Raw genomic sequence first — 21,760 nt, 5'->3', positions numbered from 1 at the left:
GTAACATATATATTGCTGCTGCATAGTCCCTGTGGGTAACCTATGTTTCAGTTGTGTATGTTTTTGCACCTACATTAAGCCTAACTGTAAACCTGAGTTTTCATGTCACAAATAGTTGTATGATGTCTTCCATTGTTGTATTAACTGATTCTGTGTGACAAAAATAAATGTATTCAGATTTGACGTGGCAAACTGTAAAGCTCAAAATAGTATGTGTAGAATCTAGTTCCAGTAGTATGTGTAGAATCTAGTATTATTCTTAAGGGGCCCATACACTGGTCATTTTTAGCCATTGATCGGAAATTGATTCTATCAAATCTATTGATCGATTTGCAGAAGTTTTCGATCGATTTGATCTATCTGACAAAGGAAAATCTAGGTCGATCTGCTTATGGCAGCAGATCGATGGCCCATAGAGTTGCATTGGATCTAATGTTCCAATAATGCATTTAGATCAATTTCTAATAGATTTAATTCTGAAATCTATTGGAAATCTGCTCCTAGTGTGTGGCACACATCAGATAGATTCCTGTCAGATTCGACTTGTCAGGCATCTGACAGAAATCTATCTGATGGTAAAATCTGCTACAAATCTATAAGTGTACGGCCACCTTTAGGCATATATGCAAAGTATTCACAACAATGTTGGTTAAAATACTAACAATAGGCGCAATCTAACAATTCTGGAATTCTGTCTGAATTTTCATAAATTTATGACATATAAACATGTATAATAAACTAGCATTTACTAAATCATCAGACATGGCATTTGGTATTTAAACAATGCTTATGCTGCAAACTATTATTATTTGAGAATATAATTAGCATAGCAAGTTTTCCGTCACAATTTCATATGACTCAGCAGCTGCAAAGGGCATTTTCTAACCCCTTACAACCATCACTGTAATTTGAACAGATATGTAAATGATATTCAATAAATACTTTTTTAATATAAAGAAAAGTGAACAGTTATGAAGCATAAAACATCAGAAAATGATGTGTTCACCCCCCCCCCCCCCCCCCCAAAAAAAAAAGAAAAAAAACATTGGTAGATACTTTGTTAATCTAGTTAGTGAGCATTGCTCACAGTTCTCCAAAAAGATAACATGAATTATTGTAACAGTTTTTAAAACCTTGTGCACTGCATTGATTGTTCATTCAGCTAGCTTGATTGACAAGTTTGACTGTATATAATGTCATCTGATGTAGGAAACCATCAGTCTTTGGTCTACATAAAATTATTATAATTTATATAAATTTCGGTTTTTACTTTGAACAATCAATGCTTACCTGTAATGAGAAGTACCAAGAGTATCCGGCAATGAATATCAATAACAAAATTCCACTCACTGTATTACTTAGCTTTTAAACACTCTACGACCACCTAACGCTGATAGGTGGCCACAGAGTGTCTCCCTTGTTCGACAGTCATGCCAATAGGCATCATCTCGTGATAGGTGAGATTTGCAGGGAATGAGCGCTAGTTCGAGCGTGTGTTCTCTGCAGTGCATGCATCGGGGCACAGAGATCAGTCTGCGATTGGAGCTGGCAGGCTGTTATTTACATCTCAAACAGTAAAAAAAAAAAAAGGAGGGATAGCGCAATAATCTAGTGCAGCACTGTACAAAGATCTGCTTTGTCACTTAACTGTCCCTCAGAGGGGCTCACAATCTAATCCCCATCATAGGTATTTGCCTATGTATGTATTGTGTAGTGTATGTAACGTAGTCTAGGGCTAATTTAGGGGAGAGGGGATAAAGGATATAGGTTTTTTTAAAAATGTATCATTTTTAATTAATGAAAAAGAAAATAAACATTGCAGCAGCAATAAGATACCACCAAAAGAAAGCAGTATTGATGAGAAGAAAAGGGGGTAACATTCATTTGGGTGCTAAGTTGTATGATCGAGCAATAAACTGTTAAAGCTGTGAAGTGCTGAATTGTAAAAAAATGGCCTGTCACTAGGTGGGTATAAACCTCTAGTCCTCAAGTGGTTAATGGATAAATGAAAAACGTATAGTGGAAAATGAAAGTGCAAAAACATACAAGTCGCAAGAAACTGGAGTCGAGGGCGTGGGTGGTACCCAAACAGCACAGTACAGCATAAGATGAATTGTCCACATTATACTCAATATAGATACACTGCTCTGTTGCCAAACTTCCCCAAAACTCCTAAGGTGTGTTAACTGGTGTGGTGTATAGATCAAGAACAGATCAGAATATAGTAAAGTCTGTTCTAATGCAATTAGTCCTTAAACAGTGATGAACAATGAAAGTATATCTGCTCTCCTGCTAATAGTCCTAATTCTTAGTCCTTGTCTTGGGCTATGTATGCAGCACAATGCCACACTTATGCACTTTTGAACCCACATTTGTATTACGCACTTGACTGTTCCCTGGCGAAGCCCATGTTGGGGTTAAACATATGGGGATTGGGGCTTTGTTAACCATCCCAGCCCACCGACGTTTCTAACATCCACGGCTGCTGCTGCTACAGCTGCAGAGATGCGACACATGTCCGTGCACTTTGCTGGGCTGCGCTCGCAATCGCGAGGGCAGAACCTTGCGATAGTGATGGTTACAGAGACAGGGTGGATTGGTGGCAGACGACAGAGTCCCCTGAGCCAATCCATGCTTGTGCATTGAGAATGATCACCGTTTTTGTTCAAAAACAGTGATCATTCTAAGATGTAGGCGCAATCGTGCCGCAACGCTCCTGCCACTGATCGTTAGATAACTGAATGGGAACTAAGTTCCAGTTCATTCATCTCCCCTCTAAGCCCCATGATTGCCGGCATCAATGAAATGCCTGCGTCACTTCCAAAGTAGCACAGTCATGCATTACCTCCAATTTGCGTTGTAAAATGCTACATAAGGGACTGACATGTTTTTAATATGTATGTCTAGAAGGTATATTACTTTTAAATTGTGTGCTTGTAATTAGTGATGAACTTAAAACTGATTAAATGCACCTTTATTTCCCCCCCCAAAAAATATTGTTGCCATACATTGTACTAGGGATTAGAGATGTAGCAAACGGTTCCCGAACCGTTCGCCGGCGAACCGCTCTGCTACTCTGGGCCTCTTACTACTTCCGGGTCGCAATGACCCGGAGTAGTACGCCTGCGCTGCCCGGCGGAGCGCGTCCTAGATCGCGCTCCTTTTGCCGGGCACTCTCTGCGCATGAGCGTGACGTCACTCATGACGTCACGCACATGCGCAGAAAGTGCTCGGCAACGGGAGCGCGATCTAGGACGCGCTCCGCCGGGCAGCGCAGGCGTACTACTCCGGGTCATTGCGACCCGGAAGTAGTAAGAGGCCCAGAAAGGTTCGCCAGGTGAACGGTTCGGACCACCACTACTAGGGATATAATTTAAATGTTGCAATATCCGGGAAAAAATGGGCAAATAAAATGTGTGGCTTTTATCCACAGTTTTATTTTAAAACTATAATGGCTGAAAACTGAGAAATAAGTTTTTTTCCATTTTTCTTCCTTGTGTTTCTAATTAAAATGCATTTAGGATAAAAGAATTATTACCAAAAAGGACCACCCAAAGAAAGCCTAATTGGTAGCGGAAAAAACAAGGTATAGATCTTTTCATTGTGATTAGTAGTAATAAAGTTATTGGGGGATGAAAGGGAGAGGTTCTGAAATGTGAAAATCCCTCTTGTCCAGAAGGTAAAAACAACCCATGGGCTGAAATGGTTAATGTGTTGCACAACAGAGGTGGACCTATTTTGAAGAAAGCCATTTAACCTTTCTATGTGCTTTTGTGTTAAAAGAAAGTAAAAATAAACTGTAGAGCTTGGGGGAAACCTACACACATGCAGGTAGAACATTCAAACTCCCTACAGGTAGTGTTGGGCGAACAGTGTTCGCCACTGTTCGGGTTCTGCAGAACATCACCCTGTTCGGGTGATGTTCGAGTTCGGCCGAACACCTGACGGTGCTCGGCCAAACCGTTCGGCCATATGGCCGAACTAAGAGCGCATGGCCGAACGTTCCCCGAACGTTCGGCTAGCGCTGTGATTGGCCGAACGGGTCACGTGGTTCGGACCCGAACGCGCTCTGATTGGCCGAACTGTCACGTGGTTCGGGTAAATAAATACCCGAACCACGTCATATCTCCGCCATTTGTCTGTGGGTTTAGCTTTGGGTAGGCAGGCAGGGTAGTTCGCGCTCCAGCCACGCTAGCCAGGGTCCCCCCTGTCATTGTGTCACTGCTGGGAACAGTAGTACACCGCTTGCTCAGCCACACTATATAGCATTCTGTTTACTGCCACTCTGTGTACCTCGCTCAGCCACACTATATAGCATTCTGTTTACTGCCACTCTGTGTCTGCTGGGAATAGTAGTACACCGCTTGCTCAGCCACACTATATAGCATTCTGTTTACTGCCACTCTGTGTACCTCGCTCAGCCACACTATATAGCATTCTGTTTACTGCCACTCTGTGTCTGCTGGGAATAGTGGTACACCGCTCGCTCAGCCACACTATATAGCATTCTGTTCACTGTTCTGTGTCTGCTTGGAATAGTGGTACACCGCTCGCTCAGCCACACTATATAGCATTCTGTTTACTGTTCTGTGTCTGCTGGGAATAGTGGTACACCGCTCGCTCAGCCACACTATATAGCATTCTGTTTACTGTTCTGTGTCTGCTGGGAATAGTGGTACACCGCTCGCTCAGCCACACTATATAGCATTCTGTTCACTGTTCTGTGTCTGCTGGGAATAGTGGTACACCGCTCGCTCAGCCACACTATATAGCATTCTGTTCACTGTTCTGTGTCTGCTGGGAATAGTGGTACACCGCTCGCTCAGCCACACTATATAGCATTCTGTTTACTGTTCTGTGTCTGCTGGGAATAGTGGTACACCGCTCGCTCATCCACACTATATAGCATTCTGTTCACTGTTCTGTGTCTGCTGGGAATAGTGGTACACCGCTCGCTCAGCCACACTATATAGCATTCTGTTCACTGTTCTGTGTCTGCTGGGAATAGTGGTACACCGCTCGCTCAGCCACACTATATAGCATTCTGTTTACTGTTCTGTGTCTGCTGGGAATAGTGGTACACCGCTCGCTCAGCCACACTATATAGCATTCTGTTTACTGTTCTGTGTCTGCTGGGAATAGTGGTACACCGCTCGCTCAGCCACACTATATAGCATTCTGTTTACTGTTCTGTGTCTGCTGGGAATAGTGGTACACCGCTCGCTCAGCCACACTATATAGCATTCTGTTTACTGTTCTGTGTCTGCTGGGAACAGTAGTACACCGCTCGCTCAGCCAGAGTATATAGCATTGTGTTTACTGCCACTCTGTGTACACCGCTCAGCCAGACTATATACCATTGTTTACTGACACTCTGTGTACACCGCTCAGCCAGACTATATACCATTGTTTACTGACACTCTGTGTACACCGCTCAGCCAGACTATATACCATTGTTTACTGCCACTCTGATTCTGCTGGGAACAGTAGTACACCGCTCGCTCAGCCAGACTATATACCATTGTTTACTGACACTCTGTGTACACCGCTCAGCCAGACTATATACCATTGTTTACTGCCACTCTGATTCTGCTGGGAACAGTAGTACACCGCTCGCTCAGCCAGACTATATACCATTGTTTACTGACACTATATAGCAGACTATATAGCATTGTGTGTACACCGCTCAGCCAGACTATATACCATTGTTTACTGACACTCTGTGTACACCGCTCAGCCAGACTATATACCATTGTTTACTGCCACTCTGATTCTGCTGGGAACAGTAGTACACCGCTCGCTCAGCCAGACTATATACCATTGTTTACTGACACTGTGTACACCGCTCAGCCAGACTATATACCATTGTTTACTGCCACTCTGATTCTGCTGGGAACAGTAGTACACCGCTCGCTCAGCCAGACTATATAGCATTGTGTTTACTGCCACTCTGTGTACACCGCTCAGCCACACTATATAGCATTGCGTACTCTGCCAGTCAGTGTGTATATTGCTGGGATCAGTAATACTCCACTCACCGTCAACCACTATATGAGCTCAACATGAGTTCCCCAGAGACCTCCGCTGTGAGCAGCACTCCCAACAACAGCAACAGCCAACGCCCCACGCAAGCTATAACATCCACCCCAGCAGCCAGTGGTCAGCAGCAGCCCTCCCCGGAGGAGAACGTTGTGTCCATCAGTCCGTCGCCAGAGCGATTAATGAGGGCTGCCATTGAGGAGATGATGGGGCCTGATGTGGAGGAGGAGGTCTGGCTCAGGCCAGCATCCCAAGTTAATGTTGAGGACGATGAGGGGTCTGTGTCTGGGGATGTTGGGGTGGCAGAGGTGGTGGGTGGGTCAGACTCAGGAGAAGAGTTGTATGATGAGGATGATGATCGGGACCATCTGTATGTGCCTCAGAGTCCGACCCCGGAAAACATGTTGTATCGTGTGTTTAGGTACTAAAATCTGCGTTCCCTCCCAGTAGTGTTGGGCGAACAGTGTTTGCCACTGTTCGGGTTCTGCAGAACATCACCCTGTTCGGGGTGACTATATAGCAGACTATATAGCATTGTGTTTAATGCCACTCTGTGTACACGGCTCAGCCACACTATATAGCATTGTGTTTACTTCCACTCTGTGTCTGCTGGGAACAGTAGTACACCGCTCACCCGCCACTGTATAGCATTGTGCTCTGTGTCACTGCTGACAATAGTGGTACACCGCTCACCCACCACTGTATAGCATTTCTGTACTTTCACTGTACTGCTGCCAGTCAGCGTGTACTTTAAGGATAAGTGAAATGAGGAAGAAATCCGGTGAAAGAGGGAGGGGCAAGGGAAGAGGTGTTTCCCCTGACGGTTCACGTACAGGCCACAGGGGAGCACCCAAGAAAACCCACTCAATACTGCCCATGTTGTCCAGGACAACAACCCTCACAGATCCAAAAGAACAGGACCAGATAATTACTTGGATGACCTCTCAAGCGTCCAGCAGTGGGTTAAGCAGCACCAGCACATCACGCACGAGGTCCGAGTCCTCAGCCAGTTAAAGTCTGGGCTTTCTTTGAAGACTGCACTGAGGATGTTACCATGGCGATTTGCAAGGTGTGCAAGACCCGCCTGAGCAGGGGGAAAAGTATTAACAACCTCTCCACCACCAGCATGAGCCGCCACATTCTATCCAAACATCCCACTCTGTGGGCAAACGCGGCAGGACAGGGTACCACCAGCAACACTGCCTCCCTTGGGTTCACCAGACTCACCACCAGACCCGCCTCAGCAGCAGCAGTAGCCCAGCCATTGCGTGGTTCACAACATTCACAAACATCAGACGATGCTGACACTGTCACTTTCCGGACTAGTGCTCTTGAGGTCTCCCAGTGTTCATCAAACACAACAACCAACAGCCCTTCGGTGTGCAGCGCTACGGTTGAGTTGTCTGTCTCTGAGATGTTTGAGCACAAGAGGAAATTGCCAGCAAATGACCCCCGGGCCGTGGCAGTAACAGCCAGCCAGCATAGCCAAGCTTCTGGCCTGCGAAATGCTGCCATATCGAGTGGTGGAGACAAACAGCTTCAAGGGCATGATGTCAGTGGCCATCCCACGTTACGTGGTTCCCAGCCGCTACCACTTTGCGCGCTCTGCAGTGCCTGAGTTGCATGAGCACGTGGTCAGCTAAATAACCCGAAGCTTGAAGAATGCCGTTGCCTGCAAGGTTCACCTCACCACTGACACCTGGACGAGTGCGTTCGGCCAGGGTCGATACATCTCCCTTACCGCACACTGGGTGAACCTTGTGGAGCCTGGCAGCGATTCCTCACCTGCTACGGCGCGGGTGTTGCCCACGCCGCAAACAGCTGGATAACAACAGCAGCACCTACCTCTCTGACTCCTTCTCCTCCAACGCATCTCAAAGCTGTACCTCATCCGGAAATGCTAACCCAGCACCAGCAGCAGTAGGATCGTGGAAGCAGTGCAGCACAGCTGTTGGCATGCGTCAGCAAGCGTTGCTGAAGCTGATCTGCCTTGGGGATAAGCAGCACACAGGGGAGGAAATTTGGAGGGGAATAAAGGAACAGACGGATTTGTGGCTGGCACCGCTGGACCTGAAACCGGGCATGAAGCTAGACACCTGGCACGAACTGGCAATGTACGCAATAGAGGTGCTGGCTTGCCCGGCAGCCAGCGTTATGTCGGAACGCTGTTTCAGTGCTGCCGGAGGCATCATCACAGATCGGCGTATCCGCCTCTCCACAGAAAATGCAGACCGTCTGACTCAAATTAAAATGAATCAATCCTGGATTGGAAACGACTACGCAACACTCCTGGACCCCAACCAAGTAACATGACCGATGAACATCTGGGATGGTTTAGCGTTTCCGGTCCCTGTTTATTGAACCTCTCATCTGTATTACATTTATGACTGCATGGCGGCAAAAAGCATTGCTGCTATATCCGCACGCTTTTTGTCCTCATGCAAGGCCTGGGTTGTTGTGTCTCACAAAGCGTGGCCTTCTCCTCCTGCGCCTCCTCCTGTTCCATCACGTGTGCTGCTGCTGCTGCTGCTGCTGCTGGGTTACCGTTGCCGGTCCCTGTTTATGGAACCTCTTATCTTTATTACATTTATGACTACATGGCGGTACAAAGCATGCTATCCGCACGCTTTTTGTCCTCATGCAAGGCCTGGGTTGTTGTGTCTCACAAAGCGTGGCCTTCTCCTCCTGCGCCTCCTCCTGTTCCATCACGTGTGCTGCTGCTGCTGCTGCTGCTGCTGGGTTACCGTTGCCGGTCCCTGTTTATGGAACCTCTTATCTTTATTACATTTATGACTACATGGCGGTACAAAGCATGCTATCCGCACGCTTTTTGTCCTCATGCAAGGCCTGGGTTGTTGTGTCTCACAAAGCGTGGCCTTCTCCTCCTGCGCCTCCTCCTGTTCCATCACGTGTGCTGCTGCTGCTGGGTTACCGTTGCCGGTCCCTGTTTATTGAACCACTTATCTTTATTACATTTATGACTGCATGGTGGTACAAAGCATGCTATCCGCACGCTTCTTGTCCTCATGCAAGGCCTGGGTTGTTGTGTCTCAAAGCGTGGCCTTCTCCTCCTGCGCCACCCTCCTCCTGTTCCATCACGTGTGCTGCTGCTGGGTTAGCATTACCGGTCCCTTTTCCTGGAACCTCTTATATGTATTACATTTATGACTGCATGCCGACAAAAAGCATGTTACCTGTGCAAAGAAAACAGACATTTCCCGCATTTAAAAGACAGTTTTCCCTTTGAAACTTTAAAATCGATTTTCTCAAAAACTATAAGCTCTTTTTGCTAAATTTTTTTTTCCTCTTGTACCCACTCCCAATGTGCACATACCCTGTAAATTTGGGGTATGTAGCATGTAAGGAGGCTTTACAAACCACAAAAGTTCGGGTCCCCATTGACTTCCATTATGTTCGGAGTTCGGGTCGAACACCCGAACATCGCGGCCATGTTCGGCCTGTTCGGCCCGAACCCGAACATCTAGATGTTCGCCCAACACTACCTACAGGTAGTATCTCAAATGGTATTAAAACCAGAGTGTATTGCTCTGCAAGGCAAGAATGCAAACTATTTATCTGCTATACCACTGCACTAGACCCTTATTTGGGACAAATTGGTAATTTTAAACCGGAAACATGTCAAATCTGAGTTTAATAAGTCAGCCTTTTTTTCTATTTACAAATCAGTATTCTTCCTTTGTCTGCCCATGCAGTAGTCCTACATGATGTGAATAAAGTAAAATTTCACCTTTGTTGAGAAACGTAAAATATCTTTTTTTTTAATAATACAATGCACATGCATAGTTTATGTTTTCTTTTTTTATGAAGGTGGAGTTTGACTAAATCACATGAGGGCATACATACTGAATATATTGCAAGTATTTTCTGCATATGCGTATAATTCCTACATGATGTGAATAAAGTAAAATTTCACTTTTATTGAGAAAAAACATTTTTTTAAATAATACTAAGCACATGCACAGTTTATGTATTTTTCAAAAAGGTTGATCTTGACTTGACCAAATGAGGACATACATACTGAATATATATTGCAAGTATTTTCTGCATGTGCTTATAATACAGCATCATCCTTGCCCACATTTCAACTTAAGTTTCATGGTACCAAGAATTAAGATTAAGGGAAAATAATAATAATTTGGGTTTAGAAGTTCTTTATGTTTTTAGCCTTTTAGGCTTTCACAGATAATGCCACAAGCTTGTGCTAGCACTTTGTGACTCACAAAGAAAATGCTTACTATGGAAATTGCTGTAATGTCTTTAAATGCTACGACATCAATAAAGGTTAAAGTCCAGTTACTAGAAAAAAAGCCTTCACATGGACACTGATTTATTGTGGGCCCTGTTTTGCAGCAGAAAAAAAAAATACTCTTAGAACCTGGTTGCTAGTATGAGTTACAGCAAAATGAAAATAAAGAAAAAACATCTAGAAAAGTTTAAAGAAAAAAATAGTGTTAACAAAATATTTTTCTAGTAGCTAAATGTAATTTCACCTTCTTAAACCAGAAAGAAATTGCAATAATGTAACTCTGCAATCCCACTGTGCATCAGTTCTGCTCAGTAAATTTAATATGCAGTCAATCAGAATCTGGATACTCACTAGGTGAGATATGAGGCTTTTGTAAAGATGAATTACTGTATTGCAAATACCTTTTGTTCCAATAAAAGTGTGTGAGTGTGTGTGAGTGTGTGTGTGTGTGTGTGTGTGAGTGTGTGAGTGTGTGTGAGTGTGTGAGTGTGTGAGTGTGTGTGTGTGTGTGTGTGTGTGTGTGTGTGTGTGTGTGTGTGCGTGTGTGTGTGAGTGTGTGTGTGTGTGTGTGTGTGAGTGTGTGTGAGTGTGTGTCTGTGTGTGAGTGTGTGTGAGTGTGTGTGTCTGTGTGTGTCTGTGTGTGTCTGTGTGTGTCTGTGTGTGTCTGTGTGTGTCTGTGTGTGTCTGTGTGTGTCTGTGTGTGTCTGTGTGTGTCTGTGTGTGTCTGTGTGTGTCTGTGTGTGTCTGTGTGTGTCTGTGTGTGTCTGTGTGTGTCTGTGTGTGTCTGTGTGTGTCTGTGTGTGTCTGTGTGTGTGGCTGTGTGTGTGTCTGTGTGTGTGTCTGTGTGTGTGTCTGTGTGTGTGTCTGTGTCTGTGTGTGTCTGTGTGTGTGTGTGTCTGTGTGTGTGTGTGTCTGTGTGTGTGTCTGTGTGTGTGTGTGTCTGTGTGTGTGTGTGTGTGTGTGTGTGTCTGTGTGTGTGTCTGTGTGTGTGTGTGTCTGTGTGTGTGTGTGTCTGTGTGTGTGTGTGTCTGTGTGTGTGTGTGTCTGTGTGTGTGTGTGTCTGTGTGTGTGTGTGTCTGTGTGTGTGTGTGTCTGTGTGTGTGTCTGTGTGTGTCTGTGTGTGTCTGTGTGTGTCTGTGTGTGTCTGTGTGTGTCTGTGTGTGTCTGTGTGTGTCTGTGTGTGTCTGTGTGTGTCTGTGTGTGTCTGTGTGTGTCTGTGTGTGTCTGTGTGTGTCTGTGTGTGTCTGTGTGTGTCTGTGTGTGTCTGTGTGTGTCTGTGTAATTTAACTGGATACAAACTAACTGGAGACTACTCTTCAGCAATCAGAGTGTATAATGACAAATGTTCAGATTTCTAATTGTCTAGACAAAGACCCAACTATTTACAGCTGAAAAGTTTGTGGGGGAGACATTATCTATTTATCTATCCTCTTCACTGGCTACCAATTAACCAGAGGATCCAGTTCAAACTCTTAACCCTAACCTACAAAGCTCTCCACAATCTCTCTCCGCTGTACATCTCCTCACTAGTTTCCAGATACCAACCCAACCACAATCTCAGATCTGCACACAAGCTTCTTTTATCCTATTCTACAATTACCTCCTCACATTTACGTGTAGACTTCTCACGTGCCTCAACCCCCCTCTGGAATGCCCTTGCACAGCACATCTGCCACTCTCCCACCTTTGAAATCTTTAAACGCTCCCTCAAAACCCACCTTTTCCAACAACCATATGCTAGAGCTTAGGCTATACACCCTTCAACTTCACATCTAGTTTTACGCCTTACTAAATATCCTAATCACGCACTGCCTGTATATATACTGTGTACTTACCCCACATCTTGCCACCCCCACCCCATTCCTTTACATTGTAAGCTTGCAAGGGCAGAGTTCTCACCCTTTTGTGTCTTGGAATGTTATGCATTTAATAGCTTGCACTGTTATACATTTTATTCATCATGTTACATCTGCTATTGTAATCCCCAGTTCTGTATTTTGTACCAATGTCCATATTTGATGTATATCATTATGTATACCTTGTTTGTTTTCAGCGCCATGGAATATGTTGCCACTTTATAAATAAATAATTATCTATCCATCTATCTATCAATCAAATCTAACCTAATCTAATCTAACCTAATCTATTTATACGCACACACACACACACACACACACACACACACACACACACACACACACACACACACACACACACACACACACACACACACACACACACACACACACACACACATTTATGTCATGTAGATTATCAAAAATAAAAAAATAGTGCCTTATTGGATCTTTTTCACAGAACAGATTTCTGTTCAAAGCATATGGGGGGGTTGCATAACAACTTTGCAGTTGGGTGAAAGCACAAATGCCTTCCATTTAAGTGGCCTAAAAAATGTAGCCTTTTTTTCAATGGTGAGAGAGATGCACTCTCTTACTGGCCAGTCAGACCACATGACTTTAATAAAAACATCAAATAGGCATTAACAAATAGACCAGAATTAATAATAATAATCTCCTGTTAGACTCAAAGCGCTCAAGAGCTGCAGCCACTGGGATGCGCTCAAGAGGCCACCCTGCAGTGTTAGGGAGTCTTGCCTTGAACTCCTTACTGAATAGGTACTGACCCTAGCCAGGATTTGAACCCTGGTCTCCCATGTCAAAGGCAGAGCCCTTAACTAGTACACTGGTTTAAGAGAATACATCACAATTTCAGCTATGGTTTCATAGGAAGGTTTCAGCCTTTAATATAGGCAGCTATTTTAGTCTTCCAAGTGATGTGACATGTAGCATATCTATTAACCACTTCACAGCTGAGGGATTTTACCCCTGAAACACCAGAGCAATTTTCACCTTTCAGCGCTCCTTCCATTCATTCGTCTATAACTTTATCATTACTTATTACCACCAATTAGGCTTTCTTTAGGTGGGACATTATGCCAAGAATTATTTTATTCTAAATGTGTTTTAATGGGAAAATAGGAAAAAATGTGAGAAAAAAATCCATTATTTTTCAGTTTTTGGCCATTATAGTTTTTAAATAATGCATGCTACTGTAATTAAAACCCATGAAATTTGCCCATTTGTCCCAGTTATAAAAACCGTTTAAATTATGTCCCAATCACAATGTTTGGCGCCAATATTTTATTTGCGTCCATCCCTAATTACAAGCACATAGTTTATAAAGTAACAGTGTTATACCCTCTTGACATAAATATTTAAAAAGTTCAGTCCCTAAGGTAACTATTTATGTATTTTTTTATTGTAATTTTTTTTTTTATTACAAAAAACAAATTGGGGAGTGTGGGAGGTAATGAGTTAATTTGAAGTGTAAAACTAATGTATTTGTATATTAAAAATGCTTTAGGGTGTAGTTTTACTATTTGGTCACAAGATGGCCACAGTAACTTTTTGCTCATGCGACCTGTAAGCGTCAGAAGCATGCTTACAGGAAGAGCAATGAGGCTGGGAAACAGGTTTTTTTTTCCAAAAAAAAGCGGGGGGCTTAGATCAATGAACGGGAATGGTTTTTCATTGATCTCCGGGCGAGCCGTCGGCGGCATGCACGAGCGCGGGAGCACGTGCATGAGCGAGCGGGAGTGCGGACAGTGGCGGGAGGTGCGGATATCTCCGTTCCTGGTGTTGACAGGGTAGAAAAAGGGGCAGAAATATCCGCACCTGTGGGGGTAAAGTGGTTAAAGTGGGTAGCATTTGTTCACTTCTACGCTTCTAGAGCTGAAGCAAATAAAGCTGTGGATGGAATCTGTACTTAAAGTAGAATTCCACACAGCTTTATGAGATAAGATGGGAAGAGGAAGGCAGGAGGAGTATGAAATTCAAACTTACTTTAGCAAGCCCATCACAGGATGCCTACAGTTGAGCTGTGAGTTCTGAAGTTTAAATCCCCATCAATTAGAACTCCCAGGCTATGCACGTGCTCAGCGCTGTGTAGCTCTGTGCCTCCTGTTCCCAGTGGTGAAGACTGCAAGTTAAGTTGTTTTTTTGTCATGCGCTGCCCTCCGATTAGAAGGACTTCAGTTTTATCTGTATTTACTATATTTACTTATATCTATTTTTACTGTGGAGTATAAATAAATAGTTGTTTGACTGTTGATGCCACAGTCCTTCCTTTGCTTGCTTTGTCTGCATGGATGGGATAGGCCCACCACTGCCCCATCTGTTTTAAGCTCGTTTAAGTGACTTTTATTCTATTGGCGCCTCTGGAAAGCTTCTACATATCAGTTTTATCTGTGTTTAGTCTCAGCCAGTTGTCACTCATCCATTGCTGTAGTTCGCCTAAGCAGGCATTTATAGTGGGAGTTGGGTCTGTCACACCAGGCTTGAAGGAAAGATATAGTTGGGTGTCATAATACCAGCAGTGTTATGTCAGGCTGTGTTTTTGGTTTAGTTTGCCAAATGATAACATGTAAATTGTGAAAAAGCAGGGGAGAAAGGCTTGAGCCCTGGGGCACCCCATAATTAGGTGGTACAGAGGTGGACAGGAAGGGCCCCATAGACACGTTTGGGGTTCTGCCACTCAAGAAGGATTGAAACCACTGAAAAACTATGCCATAAATGCTGCAGTATTGCTGTAGCCTTCTAATCAAGATGTCATAGTCAACTGTATCAAAGGATGCAGAAAGGTCTAGCAGTATCAGGAATAAGCACTCTCCTGTCTCTTGCCATGAGAAGGTGGTTGCAGATTTGGATGAGGGCAGCTTCAGTGCTGTGATGTTTTCTAAAGCCTGGAATGGGTCAGAAATGTTTTGTAAGTTTTTGTCTTCTAGCTGGAGGTATATGGCATTTTCAATTCCCTTACCAAAGAAGGGATGGTTAGAGACAGGTCTGTAGCTGGTCATTGCATATGGGTCCAGGGAAGGATTTTTGAGGTGAGGCCTGATGATTGCTTCCTTCAGTAAAGCAGGAAATATCCCCAGTGAGGAATACTGATACAAACAGGTTGGGGCAGTTTAACATAAACTATGTTGGTCCAGGATCCAGGTCACAGGTAGGTTGGTAGAAGTGAAGGAGGATGCTTGATGTGACTTCTTCATTAATTTCCTTGAAGTTTGACCAAGGTTAGGTTGTCTCTGCTAATGGTCTTTGGAGCTATATTAGGCTCAGAGGCTGTAAGTTGGATGGCGGACCGTATAGCGGAGACTTTGGCCTCAATTCACTAAGATCATGCTGGAGATAATAAGGCAAGAGAAAACTTTCCTCCACACAATAAGAGAGTTATCTTATCTCTTCATTCCTTACGTTACCTCTTCTGTAGTTAATTTACCTCCTCTGTAGTCAAGTTACCTCCTCTGTAGTTATTTTCACACGCAGTTAATGAACAGCCTGTCTTTAACTCTGGAGTTATTTTAAGGAATAAAGAGTTAACTTAAAGACAGAAGAGTTAACTTTAGGTTTGCCTGAGGTGAAATGTTTCCTGAATACTACATGCCTTATCACCATGGTAACAACTCTAGAAGAGTTATTAAAGACAGGAGATACGCTTAGTGAATTGAGGCCTTTGTCTGAGAAAAAAATGGGCAAATTGGTCATAGAGATCCTTTAAAGACTTGATATCACATTTTTAGCTTGCCGAGTAGCATAGTTTTTTTTGACACTATAGACTTTCATAGCAGTGATGGCGAAAATGCAAATATTCTTTTTACATTCATATTCACGAAAACAATGTTAAATTCAATGCCATCAATACAAAGTTTTATTATCCTTTGTGTTTTTTGTGCTGAAAAAGTTTTTTCACATTTTTGCGGTAACTTTTTTGTGGCAAAAACATTGTTTTTCTGCGGTTTTGCACCTTTCACTGTAAAATAAAGATTTTTGTGTTTTCAAAAAAACGCAAAAATACAAGCCATTTTTGCAAAAAGTTTCACAAAATCGAAAATAGCATTTTTGATGCAAAAAATACCTTTGGCAAAAAATGTGTAAGCAACACTGTTTAATAGGAGCAGGACACACAGGAATGCTGCGATGACTGCAGGAGATTCAGCATTGTGAATCTTATGGTAGCATGCTCTAAGAAGTGTACTTTTCATACCTACATGTACCTCCATTCGTGCCATCACATAGAATAGGGGAGCTTATTTGTAACCGAGTCTTAAAAAAAATGTCTCCTTATAACTTATTTTGGAAAGGGTATGTTATATTGGTCTATTTACATTTGTTTTCTACTGGTTAAAAAAATCATTAACAAATGTGTGGTTTTGCATATTAACACTTTCTTGCGAGTAAAAATGTAATATATCAGGGAGGTTTACTTACAGCCTTCATAAATGTCTGTTGGAATATGTACAGCAGAATGATGTTTTGAAATCTCTCTCCGAAAGGTAGGATCTTCATGAAACTCTGGCTTAATCCGTTGTCTTAGAGTTTCATTGTCAATCTTTTCTGACTGAAAAATAAAGAGAAATTGAATGTTGTAGAATTTCTACAGGCAATACAATATGCACTGTACAATGTGTTTATTTCACAAAACTTTAGTTTTTTTCAACAAAGCAAATTTGTATCTTGCAGACTCAAGTGGAACAAAGTTTGTTTGCAGCAGTAGAGTTTGTTTGACACTCCACATTCCTAGTCTTGTGTGTGACCATTATGACCTCTATGAAAAAGACCCTCAAGGCTCATACATACGCTCAACAAATGTCTTTTAAATACACAATTATCAAGCAACTTTTGTTGTTGAAACAAACCAAAAGCTTGTTTGCTATTGTTCAAACAACTGATAAGATGCAGCTCAAGTCAATCCAACAGTTGGGATTGACTTGAGCTGTGTCTTATCAGTTGTTTGAACAATAGAGAACCACTTTTTTGGTTTATTTCAACAAAATTTTTTGATAATTGTGCATTTAAAAGTCTTTTGTTAAGTGTATGTATGAGCCTTCACACAGCAGCAAGCTGATTAGATCACCAGTGCAATGGACTGCAGCTATGTTAGAAGTGACATCATAATAGTCATACTGCTATACATCAAACTGGTATATACAAAGACTGTGTGCAACATGAGCCAACATTATCTTTAACAAACAATACAATCAAAATGATAGGATCATCTGCTTAATTCTGCTGCAAACTGATCTTAAATGATAAGTAAATGATAATTTCCTCTGCCAACTTGCGATCAGATATGCTGTCAAATAGTGATTGGGTCTGCTCATTGCACTGTATGCATGTGCAGATGATGGAAAGATAAATGCAGGAATCCTAACCATGGAAACTTGCTTGAAAAAAAGTACTGACTGGCAAAGCCATTGCAGGTGTACTGAGTGTTAATACTTTTACAGCTTATCAAAAACAAATTGGATAATCAATTGCAATGATCAATCACCTGAAAGGCCAGCCACATTGCACAGAAACAAAACCTTAAAACTGTGAACAACCACCACTGTTTAGCACCAAGACTGTTAAGGCAATAGCTGCTTTTGTGTGCATGCATAATTAACCTCCCTGGTGGTATGATTATATCCAGATTTTAGGGTGTGTTCTGCAGGCTTTCAGACCCTAAAACCAGGAAACATCATGCTGCTAGAGCCCAGCATTTACTCACCTTCCTGGGATCCAGTGCTGCAATTCTGCTTCTGTCCTCTGGGTGCCGCTGTAACCCTGTAGTGAGATTGCTGACGGCCATCTCACCAGTTGGAACCAGATTCTCTAAGGACAGGACGGAGAATGGTTACAGACATCTGGATTCCGGGGCAAGTGAGTAAAAACGTCTGTTGCACGCTATACTTTACATAGAGCACCCCAAGTCAGGCTTGGGGTTACTGCCAGGGAGGTTAAACACTACACTTACTAGGGATTGCTACCCAAAAGGAATCAAGAATCGATTCCTTAGACCAAAGTCCGGGGTAAAATCTGTACAGATGCACCACGAGCCATACCAGTGGTGCATCTGTTTCTATTGAGGAGGGTATAAATGTAGTTCCTTGTTATGAATTAGAGAACACGTGCACTTGTCCAGAACTATACAGCAATACATGTGGCATCAAAAATCTTCAATGCATATCAACACATACATTCCTCTGCACAGTTTGAGCTTAAGTATGAGGATAAGCAAAATATAAAAGTGTGCATCCTTCGGAAGGAATCTCAGTCAATAAGTGCCACATCACAATATACAGTAATCTAAATAAAGTAATCTGTTCTATGCTTCAGCTTTTCAGAACTGAGGCAGCAAGTCATGTGATCACTAAATAATGCAGGCATTTCATTTGAAGAAAATATCACTTGACCCTTAGAGAAAGAAAATATTAAGTATTGCCTATTGAGTGAAAATTTACGTTCAGCTGATACACAAACTCTTGAACCCAATCACCACCGGGCAAGCTTGCCAAGATTAGATGGCTCGCCTTTTTCATCTATGTACAGAATAAATTGCCTTGCAGGAAAATTAAGTTAAAAAACTGCATACAAAACTTTATTTATAAAAGCAACACTTCACCCCACAGCTTTTCCTAATCTCTAAAATCATCATTCAGCATTCACTAAACTATACATTGTAATATTTTTTTTGTGTGTGTAATTGTGTATGTGTATGATTTTAAGCAATTGTACATGTTATATATTTGTTACTTAATTCATGGCTTTGAGACAGACAACCAATTTCTCATTAAATCATCCGCCTGGTGCTTGGTATGACAGTCAACCTATTTATGGAAAGCCACTAAACACTGCAATCCAGACATCAAAATTCTACTGAAAACAGCTTACAAAACGCAAAGGGCTTGATTCACTAAGATAAAATAACACGCCTTATCAATGTTAACATGCCTTATAAGAGTAGCATAGCAAGCACTATGAACCCGCAGGGGCTCAGGGCAGGGCGAGTAACACACATTCCATATAGATCACCTAGCAGAACTAAAGAGGTCACCACAAATGCTAGGCCTTTTCAACGCCTCTGCTGTCTTGTTTGAATTCCATTTTTTTTTTTAGCATCTACAGAAGCTTTACCTTTCATATGTTTCTTCCTTTTATAGTTTACGATCTATGGATGCTTCAATTCTTTATGTGTTATCTGAGTACCTACGGATTTGAATGTATCTATTCTTGTGCTTCTTTGCTCGGGACTTTAGTCCTGTGGTCCTGTGGTACTTTGATGTAAGTGTTGTGTTTTCTGGCATCTTGATAAAAACTCTTTGAAATTAGATAGGATCACCATCAGTGATAAATTTCATTGTATAAAGAAAGGAGAGGAAAAACACTGACTAAATAATTTATAAATGAAAAAAAAATGTATTATGTTATTTTTACTACAGTTCCTCTTTAAATTGTATGCGTTAATATAAAGAGTAGGCTAAGAATGCATCCTCCGAGTAAATCTTAGTGTCTAATGCTGGGAATAGACGGGTCGATCCGGTGGCTGATTAGCCACCAGATCGAACCCCGCCGCGTCCCTGCAGATCTATTACCGCTCGTTCCCGCCGGCGCTTCCTTATCAGCGCTCGATTCCCTGCCATTGTCCGCCGGCAGGGATCGAGCGGGCGGGAGTCGAGCGGCTTGATCGGGCCAGCTGAATATTATCAGCTGGCCGGATCAGCTGGTCGATACACGGTACAGAAACATACCGTGTATACCCAGCATAAAACTCACAAAGTGGCAGAAAACTCCTGATTAGCCTTCTATGGCATAAAGCATATAAATCTAAGCTTGCCCCTAGGGAGAAGAGCAGAGCAGTTAATCCTTCCTCAGGTAAAAAAGTCACGTATTGCTACATAAACTAGTACTTAAAGAGACACTGAAGCCGAAAAAAAATATCATCAATTGGTTGTGCAGTAGGGGTAATTACTAGAACATTGGTAGCAAAAAAAATATTCTCATATTTTTATTTTCAGTTATAAGCTTTGTTTTTTTTTTGTTTTTTTTTATAACATTGCATAATTCTCTAATATGTGCAATTTACACATTACTCAGCATTCTAAATGTTTTTATAGAACAGACAGTGAACTTTTGATCTGTCCTGAACTATTCTCTGAAAAGGAAAAACACAATGCAGCTGAGATAATCTAATCAGAAGTCAGAGCTCTCTGCGACTTTCAAAGTTGTAGAACTCGATGACTATTTGCATAGATAACTGGAGTTTCTTTACTCTTTCTGTACTGGAAACAAATGTTAGACTTCTGTCTCTGCTTCTAATGCTTTATTTCTTAGCTGTACTACACATACAAATCATCATCATTTTTTTTTTCTGCTTCAGCGTCTCTTTAAAAAGTGGGTAACAAATACTAATGTCTTATAAGGTATTGGGGGACACTTGTACACACTAAGCTGATAAACTGTTATGAACAATCATTTTAGGTAACCTAAGTTGCAAGGGTGTAAGAGTCTTAAATTAGCATATTTGCCGCTGTATAAAATGCACCTTTTCTACCCCCAAAAATGGGGAGAAAATGTCCCTGCATCTTACATGGCTAATACAGGGAATCCCCGACTTAGGAAGGCCCACCGATATGTCGGGGACTCCCTGCGGTGTCCATTCTGTACCCAGTGTGCCACCCAGTGTGTGTCCCCAGCTCCCCATGTGGTCTACTTCCCCCGTGGTGTAATTATCAGGCTAGCGGCAGTGTCTTACCTAATCCAGCAGCTCTTTCGGGGTATTGCAGACCTGTCTCCTCTATTGAGGCTCCCCCTAGTGATGGATTCAGCTAGTGACAAGATCTGCTGGATTAGGTAAGACACTGCTGCTATCCTGATAATTATACTGGGAGGAGTAGAGAGTAGATAATTATACTGGGAGGAGTAGAGAGTAGATAATTACACTGGGAGGAGTAGAGAGTAGATAATTACACTGGGAGGAGTAGGGGAACAAGACCACACTGGGAGCCAGGGACACACTCTGGGGACAGAAGGGGTCACACTGGGGAAAGAAGGGAACACATTGGGGGCAGAAAGAGACACAGAAGGGCACATGGGGACACAGGAGGACATTAATTGGGGGAATATAGATGCACCAGGTTTAGTATATTTTTTCCCTGGTTTTTGCCCTCTAAACCTAGGTGCGTTTTATATTCCAGAGCATCATATATGATGAAAATACGGCATGTAAGATGGTGAAACTGGTTTGGGTTGAATAAACAATAGAGCTTAAAATATGATCAATATGGTTACCTCATTCTACGCATTATGGGAGAGAATTTTTCTGCGCCACACATCTGCTTTTCGTGTACTTTTTTTATTCTTGTTTTAAATGTTTCAATATTTTGCTACATTAGCAGACACTGATATGCATACAGCAGACAACACATTTTTAAGCAAGTCATTTGTTCAATATATTTTTTTAGAAAGGATTGTCTTGTCTCACAGTAAGCTTGAACATTTTCAGAAAATATAATCTTCAGCTGTAGTGAAAACAATTAAAATACAACTGCAACCAATTTGTCTCACGAGGCAAGAGCTGAAATTCAATCAAAAGTGGCACAGAAAATTCCCATAG

At 42.4% G+C, this 21,760-nt stretch overlaps 1 protein-coding gene across 9 annotated transcripts in view; it reads right to left on the bottom strand.

Annotated features, from left to right (window-relative positions):
- CACNA2D1 (calcium voltage-gated channel auxiliary subunit alpha2delta 1) overlaps positions 1-21,760 on the bottom strand; it is an 846,695-nt gene that overhangs the window by 370,553 nt on the left and 454,382 nt on the right. For all 9 annotated transcript variants that reach the window (XM_068276177.1, XM_068276179.1, XM_068276181.1 and 6 more), the window contains exon 6: positions 16,594-16,723. In XM_068276177.1, coding sequence (XP_068132278.1) covers positions 16,594-16,723 — 130 coding nt within the window. The remainder of the gene's footprint in view (positions 1-16,593; positions 16,724-21,760) is intronic.

This window comes from Hyperolius riggenbachi, chromosome 3 (assembly GCF_040937935.1).
Source record: "Hyperolius riggenbachi isolate aHypRig1 chromosome 3, aHypRig1.pri, whole genome shotgun sequence".
NCBI classification, from domain to species: domain Eukaryota; kingdom Metazoa; phylum Chordata; class Amphibia; order Anura; family Hyperoliidae; genus Hyperolius; species Hyperolius riggenbachi.
The sequence above is the reverse complement of the archived record's forward strand: the minus strand, read 5'-3'. Positions and strand labels throughout refer to the sequence as shown.